The sequence below is a fragment of the Amblyomma americanum genome, chromosome 4 (assembly GCF_052857255.1).
Source record: "Amblyomma americanum isolate KBUSLIRL-KWMA chromosome 4, ASM5285725v1, whole genome shotgun sequence".
Taxonomy (NCBI): domain Eukaryota; kingdom Metazoa; phylum Arthropoda; class Arachnida; order Ixodida; family Ixodidae; genus Amblyomma; species Amblyomma americanum.
The window spans coordinates 46,252,325-46,270,955 of NC_135500.1; the positions used below are offsets into that span (position 1 = coordinate 46,252,325).

The following is an 18,631-nucleotide window of genomic DNA, read 5'->3' on the forward strand; positions in this document are numbered from 1 at the left end:
GAATCGAAAAAAGATCATAATTAAGGCATTCGTTTTATCATCCCTTATTAGTGCATTAGCATTAGGAGGTGGCAACCTGCCCACCAGGGTACAGACAAACTTAGTATACTACCTCGGATATAATGAACCTTAGTATGCCATCTAGGGTATAACGACCTTTAGTGTTAATCTCAGATACAACGAACCTTAGTATGCCACCTCAAATATAACAACTTTTGTGTGTTAATCTCAGGTATAACAAACTTTTGTGCGTTATCTCAGATATAACGAACTTAGGCATTTCATCTTGGATATGATGAACTTTCGTGTCTAAACCTCGGATATATATGCAAGAAACTTAGTGTGTTGACCTCAGATGTAATGAACCGCAGTGTACTACCTTGGATGTAATGGACTTTTGCGTGTCAACCTCGTATATAGCATACGTTCGGCTGGTTATGCACTCAAACAATCCACCGAGGATTGCCTGAGAGCTTTGTGATTAAGCAAGATACCACATTAGTGCAGCCACACACTGCAAAAATTGTCGCTGAGTCGGTTAACATTAACAAATGCTGGTTGTAGAAGTGGTGTGTCCAAACCATAATCTTCCAAACACTACTGCCAGGTTATAAGCTAAAGTAAGATATATCAAAACATAAATTACTAAGTCATGCTTAGAACAATCCTTGAGCTGTATTTTTTGAAGGTCCTTGATGATTTTGGGGTTGCCCAGCCTTCCGAATTGTTTGGCATGAGGTGGCTATTGTGCAGTGTGTCTAAAGAAGTAAGAGCATTTTACTTCCCGGGACCTCTCTTCCTTGGCATAACACATTGTCTATAAAGAAGACACGTTGGGCTTCTGTGCCCCAAAGGTTGGTGCAGAAGCAGCTGCTGGAAGGGGTGAGCAGGAGGATTGTTGTTCTGCCATGAAAAACCTCTTGCATAGGGCCTGTTCTTGTGCCAGGAGCATCACAAAAATAGTGCTACTTTCATTGATTTAGCAGTGGAGTAGAGTGTGTATGGTAATTCAGCTTGGCCATTTAATTTGCATATGTGTGAGATGTATCCTAAATGTAGGTTCTGTACTTTCATTCTGCTTTTCTGCATGTTCCAAAGGACAAGGTGATGTTAGTAATGCTTGAGGTGTTGCTTGCCAGTCTAGGTTCAAATGGAAGGCTTTGCCCTTGAAGTGATGTGGTACTGGTGTCACTGTAGGCTGCTCTCCCACAGTGCCACACAAAGTTTCATGACCATTAAGAAAGATAAGCGTCATCTGCTGACATAATATCGTATGCAGTTCTGTTGGCATTCTTATTGTGCGGCTTCAGTTAACCACAGCAGCTTAGAATCAGGCCCGGTGGTCTCTCTACTGGAGAAAGCATTGTCTTCCAGCGCTCCTTCATGCTTGCCCTAAAGAAACAGTCTGCTGTCGGAGATGAGTGCGAAATTATTGACATATTCTGGTAGAATTTTCGCTGCTAACAATTGCGAGGGCAGACCTAGTTGTTTTGGCAGGGATTTCTATTTTAAATTGACCAGAAAAGTCAAGCCAGAGCCGAAGGTGGCGCCACGCTGTGTTCAAACTTTGGAGCTGTGGTAGTAGTTGGGCTGCATGGCCTGAAGTGGGCACACTATATTTATAAGCGCGTTGTCTTGTCCACCTTTCCTGTGATTGTCTCTTATTGTGCGCTAACGTTTGCACATAGAGCACTACATTTTATAGGTTATTTTTGTTGGCAAACACTTCAGGTGCCTTAATTTTTTTCCCTTTCAACTAGCTGACATTTCTTACACAGTTTAAGCCTACTTTTTCATTATTTCTTAAAATGTTTTAAAAAGGCAGACTAGTCAAGTCAAGTCAAGTTTATTTTTCTTTTCATCGAAAAGGAACGGGCCAGGACTAAAAGCTGTGAAAGACAGCTTGACAACGCCCTGGCCCCCTACAATAATTGGCAGAGCAACAGCTAGGAGGAAGATCAGTTTGGAAAGATGTGCACAATTTTATACATCGAACAGTTTCATATTATTACTTTTGTCCGTATGAAAATTAGACACAGTAAACCACAAAAACAGAAAATAGACACGTCCTAAAACTCAGTCTCAAAATGAGAATACATCAAGATAGCATTCTAAATACAAAGCAACACTAGGTTCACAACAGTTGTTCACAGCAAAGAAGACCAATATGGCAATTAGACTCATTCACTGGATCGAATCCAGTTGCATGCAACTTATTCAGAAGTTTCGGTACAGTGTAGCATAATGATTAAGTCTATGAATTCGTGCGAGGCACTGAAACAAGATGTTTTTCTTTGTGTCGGGTTTGTCGGTCTCGGATATTTTCTTTTAATTCTGCAAGGTTTACGATAATACTTAAATTAGATTTTATGAGATATTTATAAGCCATGATTATCTTGTAATCAAAAAAAGAGAACACAGAGAGGGCACTATACTTCAAGAAAAGCTCTTTGGTTGGATGACAGTAATGCATACCCGCAACATACCATAATGCTCTTTTCTGCAACAAGTGTAATTTGGATAAGTTGGTTACCTCTGTGGTGCACCAGACTAAGCTGCCGTACTGTAAGAGTGGTAGCACAAGCGCATTATATAACAAGAGTTTTATTTTAGAGGACAGCAAGTATCTTGTTCGGGCGATGGCGCCAACTGCCGATGCAACTTTTGAATGTAAGTAATCTATGTGGTCGTTCCATGTAAGGTGCCTTGAAAAGACCACTCCGAGTATTTCACAGAGTTAACAATTTCAACTTTTTCTGTTCCCAAGCGCATGCTCAAGGCTTCCGGTAATTCCTTCCCTTTTGGAATGTATAGAATTGCTTTTGTTTTGCTTGTGTTTATTTTTAAGTGGTTTGCTTTGACCCAAGCGTTCAAATTCAGAAGCGCCATATTTGCTCGCTCTTCTACATCTGCTTGCATACTTCCGGTTACGAAAATGGTGGTGTCGTCTGCATAGGAATTAAGCGTTACATCCTGAGTGCAGTGTGCCATATTATTGATATAAATAAGAAACAGTAGCGGTCCGAGTATGTTTCCCTGTGGCACGCCTATGCTTACTCTGAAATTGCCATCGGCAGCACTGCTACTGGCAGAAAGTGCTTACAAATGTATGCGGTAAATATCACCAGCCTTATTTCATTAGTAGTTTTTGAAAACTACCTCAGTGCCTTCAACGTTATTTTAAAACAAACCTATGCATTTCAATTAATGTCACATTCATTATTGCCATTGACTGCTGCCTATAGGCAGCGGGTAGCTTGTGTCTGTGATGTTAGTGTGTGCAGATGCAGACTGCCATAGGTAGCAACATTCGGTTGTTGAAGAATTGTTTTAAACTTGCTGCCGTGTTCCTCATCATCACAGCTGGGCATACATTTATTTGGGCAAAAAGTTTTTGATCGCAGGTAACAAAACATGGTTGATATAAATCAGTACTCTGTCCCTTTAACACTAGTGCGATGAAACCAACTTCAACTGCCACATGGTGACACTGTTGCAAAGACTGGAAAACAGGCTAGCACAAGGATATCTAATAGAGTTTCTTAGTATTACCTGGAGGTAACGCTGATGGTGCTGCACTTTGTCCACCATTGAGAGGCACTGGAATGCAGGGAAGATGAGGTTTCGCACTTGGCTTTCGCTATTGTTAGGCAAAAAATGTGGATTCAGCTGTAACAATATAGTTTAGAAGAGCAAGTGCCGGGCTAGTTGATACTTTTGCATGGTGGTGGAACAGCACAAAGGACGATACACTGGAAGAAACAAAGAAAGACACACACGGGCACTGACTATCAACTGAATTTTTATTTTGAAGTACAGGGAGTATATAGCGATGGAAGGAGGGCATTACATCGATAGGAGGCCTGCTCGGTCACTGGAAACCAGAAGGTACTCACGTCAGTGCATAAAACATGTATTAGTGAATGAAGGGGGGTGAAAGGTGATAAAAAGGGTGTGTAGAGGGCCGTCACACGAAACAACAGATGCACATTAATGAAAGGTGAAGTTGCCCATAAAGAGGCTAAAAACAATAAACAATGAAAAAACAATAAAACAGTAAAAAACAGAAAGCTGCGAGGAGTAAAGGGCCTCCAAGCATAGATCATGAACATCTAATGAAAGGTGAAGTTAAAGATGCGCAAAGGAGGCTAAAAACTTTAAAACCGAAAAAGCTGTGAGGAGAGGAGGGTCTGTAAGGGGTAAAGAATAAAACCAGACTGACAAATAAAAGATCAAATAGCCATGATTTAAACAATAAACACAATAAGAGGGCAGTGAAACATTCGAGCCAAGTGATCAGTCGCAATACATGCCCGGCTGTGCTTAGGAACTTCGAATTCTTTCTCAGATAAACAGATAGACTGTGTACTAACACAGTAGTCCTTAGCACGACTGATATGGACAGCTTCAATCATATCTCTAGACCCACGGTCTCCTCCTTTCCTGATAATCATACATTCATCGAATTCTGGGGTGCAAGTTTTGATTTCACATTTTTGCAGTGTTTGGCCAGATTCCCGGTTATTGCTATGTTACCCACATTGTTGTCATGTTCTTGCAGCCTGACATTTATGCACCTTCCTGTTTGACCGGTGTATTCCTTCCCACAGGACAAGGGCACTGAATAAACTACACCAGAAGCGCACAAAACGTGGGGATTTCTGTGCGTTTGCCCACAGCCATGGTAGGAGGCTAAATAACCAGCAAGTTCACTGTGACTGTGGGCAAATGCACAGAAATCTCCACGTTTCGTGCCCTTCTGGTGTAGTTTATTCAGTGCCCTTGTCCTGCGGGAAGGAATACATTGGTCAAACAGGAAGGTCTATAAATGTCAGGCTGCAAGAACATGACAACAATGTAGGTAACATTGCAATTATCGGGAATCTGGCCAAACACTGCAAAAAATGTGAAATCAAAACTTACACCCCAGAAATCGATGAATGTATGATTATCAGGAAAAGACGACTGTACGTCTAGAGATATAATTGAAGCTGTCCATATCAGTCGTGCTAAGGACTACTGTGTTAGTACACAGTCTATCTGTTTATCTGAGAAAGAGTTCGAAGTTCCTAAGCACAGCTGAGCATGTATTGTGACTGATCACTTGGCTCGAATGTTTCACTGCCCTCTTATTGTGTTTGTTTAAGTCCTGGCTATTCGATCTTTTATTTGTCAGTCTGGTTTTATTCTTTACCCCTTGTAGGCTTTCCTCTCCTTGCAGCTTTTTCGATTTTGAAGTTTGTAGCCTCCTTTGGCACCTTTTAACTTCACCTTCCATTGGATGTTAATCTTGTATGCTTGAAGGCCCTTCACTCCTCGCAGCTTTCCGTTTTTTATTGTTAATATATTTTATTAATATTTTGCTATGTTTTTAGCCTATTTTTGGGGAACTTCACCTTTCATTAAGGTTCTTTTGTGGGATGGCCCTCTACACCCCCTTTTTATCTCCTTTCACGCCCACCTCATTAACTAATGCATGTTTTATCCACTGACGTGACTATCTGCTGGTTTCCGGTGACCCTCTCTTATTGATGTACTGTCCTCTTACCATCGCCATATGTTCTCTGTACTTCGAAATAAAAATTCAGTTTGTAGTCAGTGCCCGCGTGTGTCTTTCTTTGTTTCTTCCCGTGTAGCGTCCCTTGCGCTCTTCCACCACCATGTAAAAATGACCCTTCTCGCAGCAAACCTCAAAGAAAAACTGTGAAAGCTTCCATTCCAGCCCAACACTGAACTTTCACTTGCATTAAATGTGCTGAAGAAGTGAGAAATGCAGTATTAAAATAACTTAATCCATGCCCAGAGGGTAGCATCGCAGTACAACTACCAATTTTGAGGTACAATCCACGCTTTTGGCCTTACACTAGCCAAGCCAAACACAAAACCTCATCTTGCCGGCATTCTCGAGGCGGATGAAGGGGTCTTTAAGGAATTCGCATAGTGACAGATGATTGTACGTATTTCAGTAATAGGGTTCTTGTCTTTGCTTATTAGCTGCATTGTTTGCGAGCAGGAGTACTGCGAGTGGGAGGGGCTCAGTGCAACGCTTGGCATGTGCAGGCGGCGGCGGCAGAGGACCACTCGGTGCTCCAGCGTCCCATCGCGTTGGGCGTGCAGGGCGTTCGCCAGATCGTGCAGTGCATGACCGGCGGCAGCCGCGAGGTCAAGGACGTGCTCCTCAACGAGTGCAATGTGCTGTTCGAGTGCAAGGTGTGCCGCAGCCTGTTCCGCAGCCTCGCCAACCTGCTCGCCCACAAGCGCGTCTACTGCACCCAGCACCTGTGCGAGGCCATGCCGCTGTGCGCCCTCTCCTCACCCGCGCCCATCGAGCAGCAGCAGCAGGAGCAGCCACGTGTGCAGCTCACGGCCATTGCGGCCACTGCAAACGCCGTGCGCCAGAGCCGCTGCGAGCCCGACCAGAGCCCCGCCAGCGCTGCGGCGGAGGCGCGGCGCGGAGAACAGCAGCAGCTGGGCTGGGGTCCCTCGTCGAGCCAGGCGTCCTCGTCGCGCACCAGCTACCTGTCGTCGCGCAACGACTGCGACCTGTCGCGGCTGGCGTGCCTGAGCTGCGACACGACGTACACGTCGGTGAAGACGCTCTACTTGCACATGGTGTCGCTGCACTCGACCACGCGGCGCTACTACCCGTGCCCGCTGTGCCGCGCCAGCTTCGTGCAGATGTGGGGCGTCACGCGGCATCTGGTGAGCGTGCACGGCCAGACCAAGGAGCAGATCGTCAAGCTGCGCGACAGCATCCGCGGCGGCGTCCAGCTGCGCAAGAGCCGGCTCCAGCACATGGTCGACTGCCTGCTGCGCGGCAACGGGCCGGCCGCCTGTGGACGCTGCGGCCGGCCCTCGTGCGCCTGCCGGCTGCCGGACAGGCCGGCGGCGAAGAAGGCCGCCCGCAAGGGTGTGCCGCGCCGACGGGGGGTTCCCCCCGCTGCTGCTGCGACAAACAGGACTGCCAACGGTGCCGCCGAAAACAGTGCTGAAGACAGTGCCGCCGCCGCGATGCCGTCGGCGGCCAGAACTCCTCCGCAGCGCATCGCCGGCAGTGCGACCCCGAGCAGTAGCAGCGCCGGCAACAAGCGCGTCTCGCCGGCCATGGAGCGCAAGATATTGGCCATCATCGATTACGACCGGCTGGCGTGCCTGCGCTGCGAGCGGCTATTCTCGAGCTTCTCGAGCCTGCGGCGCCACGCGGCCGTGCACCTGGGCTACAGCCGGTATCAGTGCACTCGCTGCAGCTACCAGTCGTACAATCGCGCCGACTGCCGCAGCCACGTGCAGCGCGTGCACGCGGACGCCGCCCACGACGCCGAGCGCATGATCGTGCACGTGCCGGGTGAGGAGGAGGGTGGCCACCCGATGGCCACCCGCTTCCCGCGCCTGGACTCGCTCTCCACGCTGGTCACCCGCTCGGGTGCCTACCCCAAGAGGCCGCCGCCGCTGGGGCCCCAGAAGTAGTGGGGCCCCCGCGATGGCGGCGCCGCGCCCGCTCCGGTTGCCGATTATCGGACACCCCAAGGGTCGTCGTCATTGCTTGAGGCGCATGAAGCAGCTAGGATATTCTAATTATTTATGGTTCGTGTGCTGCGACCATCGTACGCCGGTTAGTGGGACTGTCGCAGTCGGCACCGAAAAATAGCGCTCCTGTCGATGGTAGTTGTTGGCCTTCCGGTGCAGGGAGAATGTTCATGGCCTGAACTGCTGCAATCTCGGTGAAAGAACTGCCACTCGAGTATATAGCTACGGACACACTTGAAGGGGACGAGTTTAGTCCTCCGACATTTAGCCATCTAGTTTAATGTGTTCACCGTTCAAATTTTATGAACCACCTGAACTGATCAGCAAAGCTTTCCCCCAAAAAATGTGTGTGTTTGTGTTTTGGGAGGGGGGGGGAGAGTAGGTGCGATAGAATACCGCAGTTATAGCCTCGTGTGTGTCAGTGAAAACAAAAAAGTGGCCCCAGTTGGACCAGTTTTCCAATACTAAAAGTTCGTGGCTTAGTATGTATACAACAATTGTCACATACATAGAGCCCGAGGGGTTCGCTTGTAAGACGTGCAGGGGGCTCATATAGCATTCTTAAACGTCCCAGCTTTCGGAGGCACGATTACTTCCTTTCACCTTCAAGTGATTTCAAACGCTTTCAGTACATCACGAGGCCTATAGCCGGATACAACTCGTCTGCAGTGACCGAACCGAAATCTTTCGTGCCAAAAAGTAGACTGTTTTGTGGTCTAAACAAGTACCTAATCACGAGACGAAATTAAAACCTCACTGGTACGTGCCTCTGGTTTGTTAGGCAAACATAGGAAAGCTGATTTTGTTTACTGTTGCAATTGGTCAGCAGAGTAATACAGGGCGCCGCGGACTGTGGCCAGTGTTAGCAACGGTTGTTTTTTAGAGTTGTATCCTGCTATAGAAAGAAGCCCGTTGTGTGGGTTACTTTCCACCAAGTGTGCACCACGCGGGGTCACTGACGTAATGCACACAGGCCGCGGTCTCTTGGAGCTTTTCGGGGCAATGAAATGGCGATGGAATCGTGCATGATATTACTGGTATTGACGACGAAATGTAATTTTATTTCAGCACTGAAAACTTCATCAAACGAGACCAGGCGACGTCCTTGTTCCTGCAGTGGAACGCGCTAAATTCAAACGTCCGATTTTTCAGAAATGACGCTTTGGTACCGTTCAAATCGCGGGTATTTCTCTGAAGGAAAACTGTCGGTAATCAAAGCGCATGAACGAAGCAACAGTTGATTCGATAGGGCTGCGCAGTCGGCTGACGAAGCAAGGCATTGCAGCCACGGAGAAGGGAAAACTCGGGAGGGAGCGTCACGTGACGATTTTCAAGCTTAGTCATAAAAAGAAAGGAAGAAAGTGAGTCCAGCCACCGGGGTGGCTGAGTGGTTATGGCGCTCGGCTGCTGACCCGAAAGACGCGTGTTCGATCCCGGCCGCGGCGGTCGAATTTCGATGACGGCGAAATTCTTGAAGCCCGTGTACTGTGCGACGTCGGTGCACGTTAAAGAACCCCAGGTGTTGGAATTATCCGGAGCCCTCCACAACAGCGTCCCTGATAGCTTATGTCACTTTGGGACATTAAACCCCCATAAACCAAACCAGAAAGTGGGTTCCCCTCGTGACAGCCCGTGGCGCGTTTAATTGGCCAAGGCTGGGTCGAGCGTAGGGACAACTTTGGCGTGTTCGGAAACAGAAAAAGGTAAGAGAGCGACTTGTTTCTACCGGCCTCCCGATACTTCCTACTCTGCATTACTGGATAGAATTTTTGGGTTCCCTCCTACACGTGCCCGCATGTCCCTTTAACATCATGCCTGTCAAATATACCGGTTCTCATAAATTTTGCTGAAGTCACGCTGCCACTCTTCAGTGCATCTTCTGAAAAAGTTCGTTTGAAGAGCGGCATCGCTTTTTTTTTTGTGTGGGCAAATGGAGCAGTAGAACAGCTCGTATGATGGCGGCGCGCGTGAGTGCGTTTGTAGGCAGCCGTGCATGAAGTGCGGTGCATGGGTTTATACCATGTAGGAAATAAAAACTGAAGGAAGCGTCCGGTGATAGCCTTGAAGCTGTCAGAAAAAGTAAGGAGGAAAGAGTGCCCCTCCCCCCCCTCGTGATCACACCACGTGATAGCGTGCGGTGATATGTATCCCCGCTGCGCGCGCGTATGCGCGGACCTGCGCGGCATACTGACTGTAGATCAATCTCCTTGCTGTAGACGCATGGTCCGCGAAAACGCGCGCAATGAAACATGCAAGCACCGAACCATTGGGGACTGACGGGGGAGGGAGCGGCTTCACGTGTACGTGTACGCCACTGTTCAAACGTCCTACGCTACACGTGGTGCTGAGGGACGCCGAAATGAAGGGCTCCGGATTAATTTCGGCCACCTGTGGCTCTGCAGCCAGCGTTGGGCAAACAATGGAGAAGACGGGCTTTTGTCGCCAACGGCCAGTAAACTAGGAGAGGGACCACAATAGGGAGTTATCGGTAGGGGCGATAGGGGAATAGAGAGGAGCCAGCGCACATGCGCAGGACAGTATCCCGAGGCGTTATTCTGCGCATGCGTACTGGCTGTTCCCTTGTCCCAGCAACCGATAGGGACCCCCATTCTGAAATTTCCAAATAACTTGACCAGTTACTGTTCAAAAGCATTCTTCGCCCTCAGCCACCATGCCTTGGTCGGCCCTTTTAATGCGAAAGCATTAGGAGGGCCATGAAGGCGAAATTTGTCCCCCGGCGTCTGTGTGAAGCCTCCACCTGCTGGGTGGTGTTTAGTGGGATCTCTCTCTCCACCTCTCAGCCCGTCCCCCTCTCCACTTGCAGGGGAGAGGAGGGAGACGCCAGACGCGGAATGACTCATCTAAAGATAAAATGAATCTGACTACAGCAGCCCTTCACGAAAAAAATATAGATCCTCCCGAAGAACAGTGTGGGCAAAAAAAAATGGCAGTGGCTTAGGTAAGCTATGCCAGAATGTACGTAGCGAAAGCTAATGCATAGCTTGGTTAGCCTTGATTAATCTTGATTGCAAGTCCAGGTTTGTCTGGCTAGTTGTCACGTGGTGCGGTGCGGTCACGGTGGGAATGAGAGCACGGCGAAACTGCGAGTTCCCAATGTAGCTTTCGCTACAAGATGAGGCAGGAGCTATTCCTTCTCGCATTACTTGATAAGAGCAACCTTAGAAGTTAGCACAAGGCGATTGGAAGATTGGTGGTGCAAAAGCAGGTCGGTGACGCACGGTACACGTTCAGGATGAAGTTCGACGGATTTCTTGAAAAAAAATATCAGAAAAAAAAAACTAGCATGGTGCAAACTGCAACCAGCCCGATTAGGAGGGGACGTCCTAACTTCCGTCCATCCAATGGGGCTCCCGCTGGGCGCAGAGCTGCGCGACCGCTTCCCTGCGCCGGTCGTAACGCTATTCACGGAGCGGCGATCACTTGATCCTGCTGGCGTCAAGCGTTCCAATTCGTTGCGACGTAACCGTCTTGACAGAAGCAGCGCTGCTGCTTCGCATACGCAGATTTCCCTGAGGCTCCACGTGCAGGCTTTTGGCGCCACCTGCCAGTGCGTTCCGATACTGGCACTCTCACTTGCGGTGAGCAGTAGTAGTGCCGGTGAAATCTATGTTAGAATACTATATAGGTTTTGCCAGAGTTGTGCGAAGGTGCCGCCATAGGCAACAAAGTTCTGCAGTGAAGCCGTGCTTGCAGGATTCAAGCAGCGAGAGTGGCAGGGGAGTCGTGAAGCGATTATTGGCTATCATCGGAATAATTTACGGCTGCTGCAGCTGAAGTATACATATCATTGCACCTACTGAAAGACTCGAGAAGTCTCTGCTCTCATGTAAGCCGGCAATTTTCCCTAATACAGCCATAATATACATAGGAATGCTGCACGGGTAAATCTCGTAATACCTCGCTTACACTTACTCCAGAAAGGTAAATTTGGTTGGCGATCGTTGTAACGCATGCGGGAAAATGAGTTATCATGGTGGAAGAAAAATATCGCAATGTAATTTTAGTGCCGTATTTACGCGCATAATTTGCGCACCCTTATCACCCGGGTTTACAAAAAAAAATTTTTTTACTCGAATATTTTACGCACCGCGCTGCGCTAGACCACCATAATGCACGCGGGCTCTACCCAGTAGCATTCGGCTATTCCGCGTGTTTGTTCGGGAGGCTTTTTGAATCTTTTGTAAACTGGGCGTTCATGGTGATGTCAAGGGCCACTGTTACAATCGCGGTGGCACCAGCGGCATCGCCACTCGGAACGGCCAGCAGCACTTCCGGGGAAGTTCGGCAGCTGATAGAAAAGCCAACACCGCTGTTTGGCTGATGCATGTGACTCGACTGCCGGCTACGCTTTTCTTGGTGGCTCTGACGGCTTGTGTTTGGTTGTTCGGTCGTGTCTTGCGATGGGATATCACAACTATACGGCAAGTTCCAAACTGCTTGTCGGCGCCTTATCACGGCGCGGAGCGGCGAAGCCAGCGAGAATAACCGCGTGCGCACAACTTTACCCATAGACGACAATCGTTGTGTCGGCAAACTTGTGCGCACGTGGCTATTCTCGCTGGCTGCTCAGCTCCGCGCCGTGATAAGCCGCCGACAAGCAGTTTGGTCGACGCTCGCGCGGTACTGTTAAAGAATTGTGTGGTGTGATGATTTATTGATTCGCGGTTGCTTTCCCGGACGAAGTTGCGAAAGCAAGCTTACGGAATCCGGAATTACCGAACAATTGGCTGGGCCGCAAGCGATGACGCTGTTTTAGCGCCTTATTCAGCTTCGAGCATGCACCTTCATGCCATCTCTCAAGGGGGGTGCGCGGCCTTTCATTTAGAGTGAACTTTTCTTCGGTGGCCGGCCAGCGTAGGGTGCGGGTCCGGGTGCTGACGTATACGCAGCAACATACACTACCTATATTGCGCGTTATGACCTTTGTGAAGTTTTTTAAGTCGCGCTCGCGAAATCCACGTAATTTTCGCACCCCCTTCTTGGAGCCCTAATTTCTGAGTAAAAAGCGCAAATTATGCGCGTAAATACGGTATTTTACTTAGCGTATGCAGCATTACCATTACCTCCGCGACATAAAACACAAACACCAAATTAAGACCCTGCCTTAAACATTGACATTTCAGCTGCTGCAAAATTTTATAAAACCGCGGTGCGCAGCGCGGTTTTCTCCTTTGTATTGAAAATCATAAGTAGTCTCAAGCAACCCGTGTAATTTTTTTGTTCTTTTTCTCGCTTCGGTTGCCTTGCTGAAACTTACAATGATATATCGTTGGCTTTCATACGTATGAAATTGGTGCATGCCTCCTTATCTAAGAAGTTAAGTTAGATGGCATATTCTTTCACCTCTTAAAATGGGCTTTTCGCGGCCCATGCGCAGCAAGCATTTAAGAAGCACGGATCTTCCAAGGTACGAGATTGGATAAAATGGTTTGCCACTCTTTGAGCGATTGCTTCAGTTCGGAGCAGAACACCCTGGCATATTGGTCGCGCAGACATCCGCGAGAAGCACGAAATGCATGAACCCTCACTGTATGTAGCAAACGGACACAGCGTATCCAAAACATAAATGTGAGCGACTTACTCTCGGCGATGCAAAGCGTCCGGAGTGCCCTGTAGGGTTGGCTTCGCGATGGTGGAGGGTTGTCCGGCAGTCGCGAGATTACGCGGCGGAGAGAGAAAACAAGCCGAAACCCTGGCAAAGCCTATATAGTAACTCTGTTAAAATTCTCTGTTTAGCGTAGCGTGTACTGTTACGCCTAAATTCATGGCGATCCCTTTCAATGGAAAACGCTGGGCATGTCGCCTAAGATGATGGTTGAGGAATGCAGCACCATAAAAACAAGGACAAGTGAAGAACCATGATCACATACCAACAAGCCCAAACAGCCACTTTAGTTCGCCAAATATTTCCGGGTAAGTTATGTGGGGATCGAGTTTCCACCATAGTGTTTTTATCCGAAAGAATCCTGTACTGTTACAGCAGTTACCGTGAATTCAAACAGTACAAGGAAAACGTGTTGCTCCTGATCCATCGTAACTTGCGGCTTCAGAAAAAAAAAAGAATGTTTACTACAATCGAATCGGCGCGAAAGTTGGGATTTTTGCTACGTAGAAGACGACGGTTAGCAGGCAGTGCCGCGGGACGGAGCAGATGGAAGTTGATGAAGACGACGCTCTTCACTGCGCAGCGCGAGAGTGTTGTGCAGTTCAATTATTATTATTATTACTAATTTCGAAATCAAAACTTTCATCTCTTTTCAGTTTAATTACCTGAGTACAGGTGTATAGCCACCCGATTCTTGGCCGATCCCCCAGTGTGGGTATGTGCCATCTTTTGATAGGCTAACAACAACACGAGGCGTGTTCGGCTGCGGCGATAGCCTAGTGGCCTCGCTGAGCGGCCCTGAAAGATCTGTTCGCGCAGCCACGGGCTCGACTCCCGGTCATGGATATTGACTCAGTTTCATCTCTTTTTCATGGTTTTACCTCGAACTCTGCTGAAGGGGAATACTACGCAACCGGATAGAATAGAAAAGCTTTTAATGTCCAACAGAAAGAGGGTAGCCAGAGGGCTACGCGCCTAGACGACGGCCGGAAGAGTTATAGCTGAGTCGCCGGGTCGGAGCTCAGTAGTAAGGTCTCCCATGGGGCTTTCGTCTTTACACCTTGTCCCTCCCGGGGGGCATGAGGACATTCCCATAGTATGTGGTCCAAGGTGGCCCTGAGTTCGCAGTTTGCGCATTTGTCTGAAAATTGCCCTGTGTACATAAGACTCCAGAGGGCCTGTTTTGGAAAGATGTAAGTTTGTAAGCGGCCCCTGTTGACGGCCTGGTATCCGGTCAATGGTCTATCGGCTGGAGGAAACCTAGCTCGTTGCAGACGATAGTGCTGTGTAATTTCTCTGTATGCCACCATGCAATCCCTGTCTGTGAAGACCACCTCGCTCGTGTCCGCCCGGAAGGAAAAGCCTCGGCCGAGCCCGTGGGCCATCTCATTAACAGGCAGGGATGCATGTGCTGGTGTCCAGACTATTGTAATTTTTCGTTCTGTTACATCACGGGTTAGAATATTCGTTAGAGGGGAGACCCGTCCCCAGCTGAAATTTAGTATGGAAACTTTGGAGTCACTGATGATGTACGTCGCTTTGTGCCTCAAGCCACTGCTATGGCAGCTTCCTCTGGAGTCTCTGGGTTGCCCTGGAGTATGGAGGAACTTATTTTGAGGAGTTGTTTATTACCGACGGCCGCGAGGGTCATCGTGTTCTCACCATACTCAGCGGCATTCACGTAGTCCTCGTCTTTGTGGGAGCGGAAGCGTTTGTCGAGCTATTCTGCCCGTTTGGCCCGGCGCACTGAGTGATGAATAGGATGCATATTCCTGGGTACGGGGGGAGGGGGGGGGTACAATTATATTGCCCTGATTTTCTCCGCGCATGTAAACTTTAGCGGTTGTTTTGTTATCTCGACTCAGATGGAGTTTGTCTAGAATGGCCCTCCCGGTTGTGGCCCCGGCTGAGCGTTCTATTTGGGACGTCCTTACTGCTTCCGTAATTCCGTGCCTAGCTCTAGGAGACGGTGAGTGGATGTGCGGATGGGCAATCCTAGAGTTTGCTTCGAGCACCGCCTGATAATTCCATCTATCTTTTCCTTTTCTGCAACTTTAAGATCGAGGAAGGGGTCAGCACACTAAGATAGAGGAAGGGGTCAGCATACGAGATACGGCTAACTACGAAGGCCTGTACCAGCCGCAAGAGATTCTGCTCTTTGCCGTGTCTCCTGTTGGCAATCCGCTGTATGAGGCGCATCGTTTGTTGTGCGCAGTTCTCCATCTTAGTTATTGCATCACCGTTATACTCGTTGCTTTGTATAATCATGCCTACAATTCTGATTTTTTTCAACATGAGGGATCTCCGCCCCTTGCGCTTGTAATTTGATGTTAGGGATGGTTCTTGTTTTTCTTTGATGCAGAGGTCGATAAAACAGAAGTTCAGGCTTCTGCGGCAAGCATTGGAAGCCCCTACGGCTGACATAGTTCTCGACCTCATTTATGGCCCTCTGTAGCATACGTTCGATGTACGCGTCGTTTCCACGGATCGTCCACATGGTGATGTCGTCCGCATACATGCAAAAGTTCAAGCCGCCTATCTCCTCCGGCCTCATCGGTAGCCGTATCATGACCCGGCGATCGAAGCATGAGGTCCCGTAGGGAAGGGAAGCTTTCGGTTCAAAAAGCCAGCAAAATACCGAACACCGCCGGCGATGTCTGAATCATAGCTTCTGACGCATGAGGAGCGGCTTTCCTGCAGAGCTTGGAACGTAATGGTCGTCCTTCGTGCACCTGTGCTCCTTGCGAGAGCATAGACAGGAGTACTAGCGTCCAGCAGAGCCACTGCATGGCTTTCAGAGTACCGCAAACTTTTCCCACCACCGGTTGGCTGCCGCTGCCGAACGTTCACAGTGCAACAGATGCGCGTGGTGGGATTATAGGCCATGCACCCATGGCTGCAAAAGTGACTGTGTATGCTACTGCAAACTATGTGCCGCTGCAGCTGTTGAGGTCGCGGCTGCCGTCAGTCCCCTGAGGCAATTTTGTCTGAAGATAGGAGGGGACAGGTCGGCATTGATCGTGGCAGGGGGGGGGGGGGGGGTGAGTTGAGTGGTTGTATGCTACAGGTGGGATTAGCCTTGCTTAGTCTGCCGGCAATTGCTCCACCGGAGCGTCACTTATATGTTAACGACCTAAAACCTGTCGGATCTGTCCCGCTATGCGCTCAGTCACTTATAATGCAGGTGGGTGCAGTCACTTGACGTCGCTAGCCTCGCTTCAGCTGCTTATTGTTTCGAGGGATCCGTAGGGCCGGCCGTAAGCGCACCAGCGTCGTCCGTAGATTCCTGCTGTCCATTCTTGTCATCGTTAAAGGGGCTCTAATAAAGTTGTGGTATGCCTCTGATGTTAAAGGACGACGCTTCGTGAATATCCGCCAGCAAGAATTTTTTTGATGCGCTCTATTGAAGCTGAGCTGTCTAGCCAAATTTGAATTTCGGCGTCTTTGCGCCTTCCTCTCTCTCCTCGTCGCTTTTTTCACACTGAAAGGCCGGCGGATTTCTGATGTGAGGGTAAATAGACAAATCGATGGCGAATACAACAGTTTAGAACACGATATCGCGTCGAGGGATTAGCGACGAAGCTGTTATCGCTGTGAAGCGGCGGGCAGGGCGTCGCCATGTTTGTAAACGCTACGTACGCAAGCAACGCAAAGACCGCAAAGTGAAAATTCGAATCTCACGTACGTACGTACGTACGTACGTACCTTACTGGCGACAGTCAGAGCTTCGGATCGCACGTTGTATCGCCATTGACAGGCGTTGAATACGCTCACCGTTGTGGTCTCCGTTGCGCAGTCGGTGTCCGGCGGAGGCGCTGACGGTGCTTAGCCCGTGGGTGCCTCCTTCCGTGTCGAATTAATTTAACGTGTGCCCCTGCTGGAGAGGCTGCGGTTGTTTCTTGTTGGTGTTATTTATGAATTGAAAGCGCTCAATAAAAAAAAACAATTGAAGAAAATATGAGTTCCATTTCCAGCCCGGGCGCAAGCCTGTACAAAGCAGGAGGCGTTCTCTTTAGTGCCGCTGTCCCACGTACACCTGACAAACGTGCGCCTGTTGCCGACGGCGAAGCAACCGGAGCGCGCGCGACCCGGCGATCGGTGACCGGAGGCGTCGTGCACGACTTGCCGATGACGCGTTGCACTTGGCACGGCCATGGACTACGCGCGCGGTAGCTTCGCGATTTGAGTCCCGTGACTGGGGGCTGCTCAATAAACGGCGGACCGTTGACCAGACGGCGTTCGCCACCCGACGGATGCTGCCGGCTGCTACATATCTATGTACCTGTGGCCTAGCGTCTGGGACAATTTGCACCTGTGGCTAAAAGCACAGGTAGCGCACCCAGATGGCTTTCCGTGTGCATATGGGTGGTGACAGTCATCATCACCAGTATGTACAAACCTATCATTTCATGCTTCCGAAGCGTTGTGCGTGCTTCAGTCTGCAAGCGACCTACTTTCACTGCCTCCCGCACCAGTGTGCTAAGCCCCGTCTTACCTAATTCAACAAATTGACAACACCTTAGCTGCTGCTTTTGCCTCACCTAGCGCAATACCACAGTATCATGCGTTTTCTTTCCCTGCATGCTTGCAGCAGCAGCAAATATAATTTATTAATACGAAAGCATTGCTATGCTCTGTTGGCAGCTGACGTGTGGATGAAAAATGTGGAAGCATAATGTGTCGCACGATATCACGTCATCGGCTAATGTATGGTAGCCTTGATTGAATGCGTATGACTATTAGTATATAAGTAGTGTCGATCATTGTCATAGTCATGTTAATGTAACTGAGTCATGAGCCCGAAGCCATGACCAGAATCATGTGATCATGACCGGAGTAACTGTCTTAGGAAGGAATTGTGTCGTGCTCATCAGTCATGAATCAATCAAGTCATGGACACAAAATGTGTGACAAAAATTGCTGTCACGATTGAATAGACAAATCATGGTCATGTGAGTCATTGTAATTGAGTCAATTCCGAAGTCATGAGTCATTAATAATAAATGTGGTCATGACCGCAGTTATTGTCTGAGGAAGGAATTCAGTCGTGGTCCCATAAGTCATGGACACAAAATAGGTCCCAAAAGTGCTCAGTCATGGTCACAAAAAGTGCTCAGTCATTGGTCTCAAAGAGTCACAAAAATGTACCGAGTCATAGGTCACCAAGAAGTGCTCAGTCATGGGTCACAAAAAGTGGCTCACGAAAAGTGTTAAGTAATGGGTCACAAAGTTGGGCTGAGCTAATCCAGGACATACAAAACGAAAGCTGTCGGCATTTATTGTGTTCGTTGGCGTTGACAAAGTTCTAAACTCCAAAGATTTTGAGGAAAGGAAGGGCGTATAACTGACTCCCCGGGTCAGTGGATACCTCATTCACGCTTTCAGGTGCGTGGCGGTGGTGAGAGAGAGATATGGCCTACATGCATTAGCGCTAACAACGTTGTGGCAGACACGCGGCACTGCAGCAATACGCCGCAG

General features: G+C 48.9%; 1 protein-coding gene across 11 annotated transcripts in view; it reads left to right on the forward strand.

Moving 5' to 3' along the window:
- LOC144127921 (uncharacterized) overlaps window positions 1-17,407 on the forward strand; it is a 76,283-nt gene extending 58,876 nt beyond the window's left edge. For 4 of the 11 annotated variants that reach the window (XM_077660916.1, XM_077660915.1, XM_077660917.1 and 1 more), the window contains exons 5-6: window positions 2,614-2,670; window positions 6,061-17,407. In XM_077660916.1, coding sequence (XP_077517042.1) covers window positions 2,614-2,670; window positions 6,061-7,467 — 1,464 coding nt within the window. In that variant the 3' untranslated portion in view covers window positions 7,468-17,407. The remainder of the gene's footprint in view (window positions 1-2,613; window positions 2,671-6,060) is intronic. The other 7 variants (XM_077660920.1, XM_077660921.1, XM_077660919.1 and 4 more) reach the window with 4 other exon arrangements.
- Window positions 17,408-18,631: the final 1,224 nt, after the last annotated feature.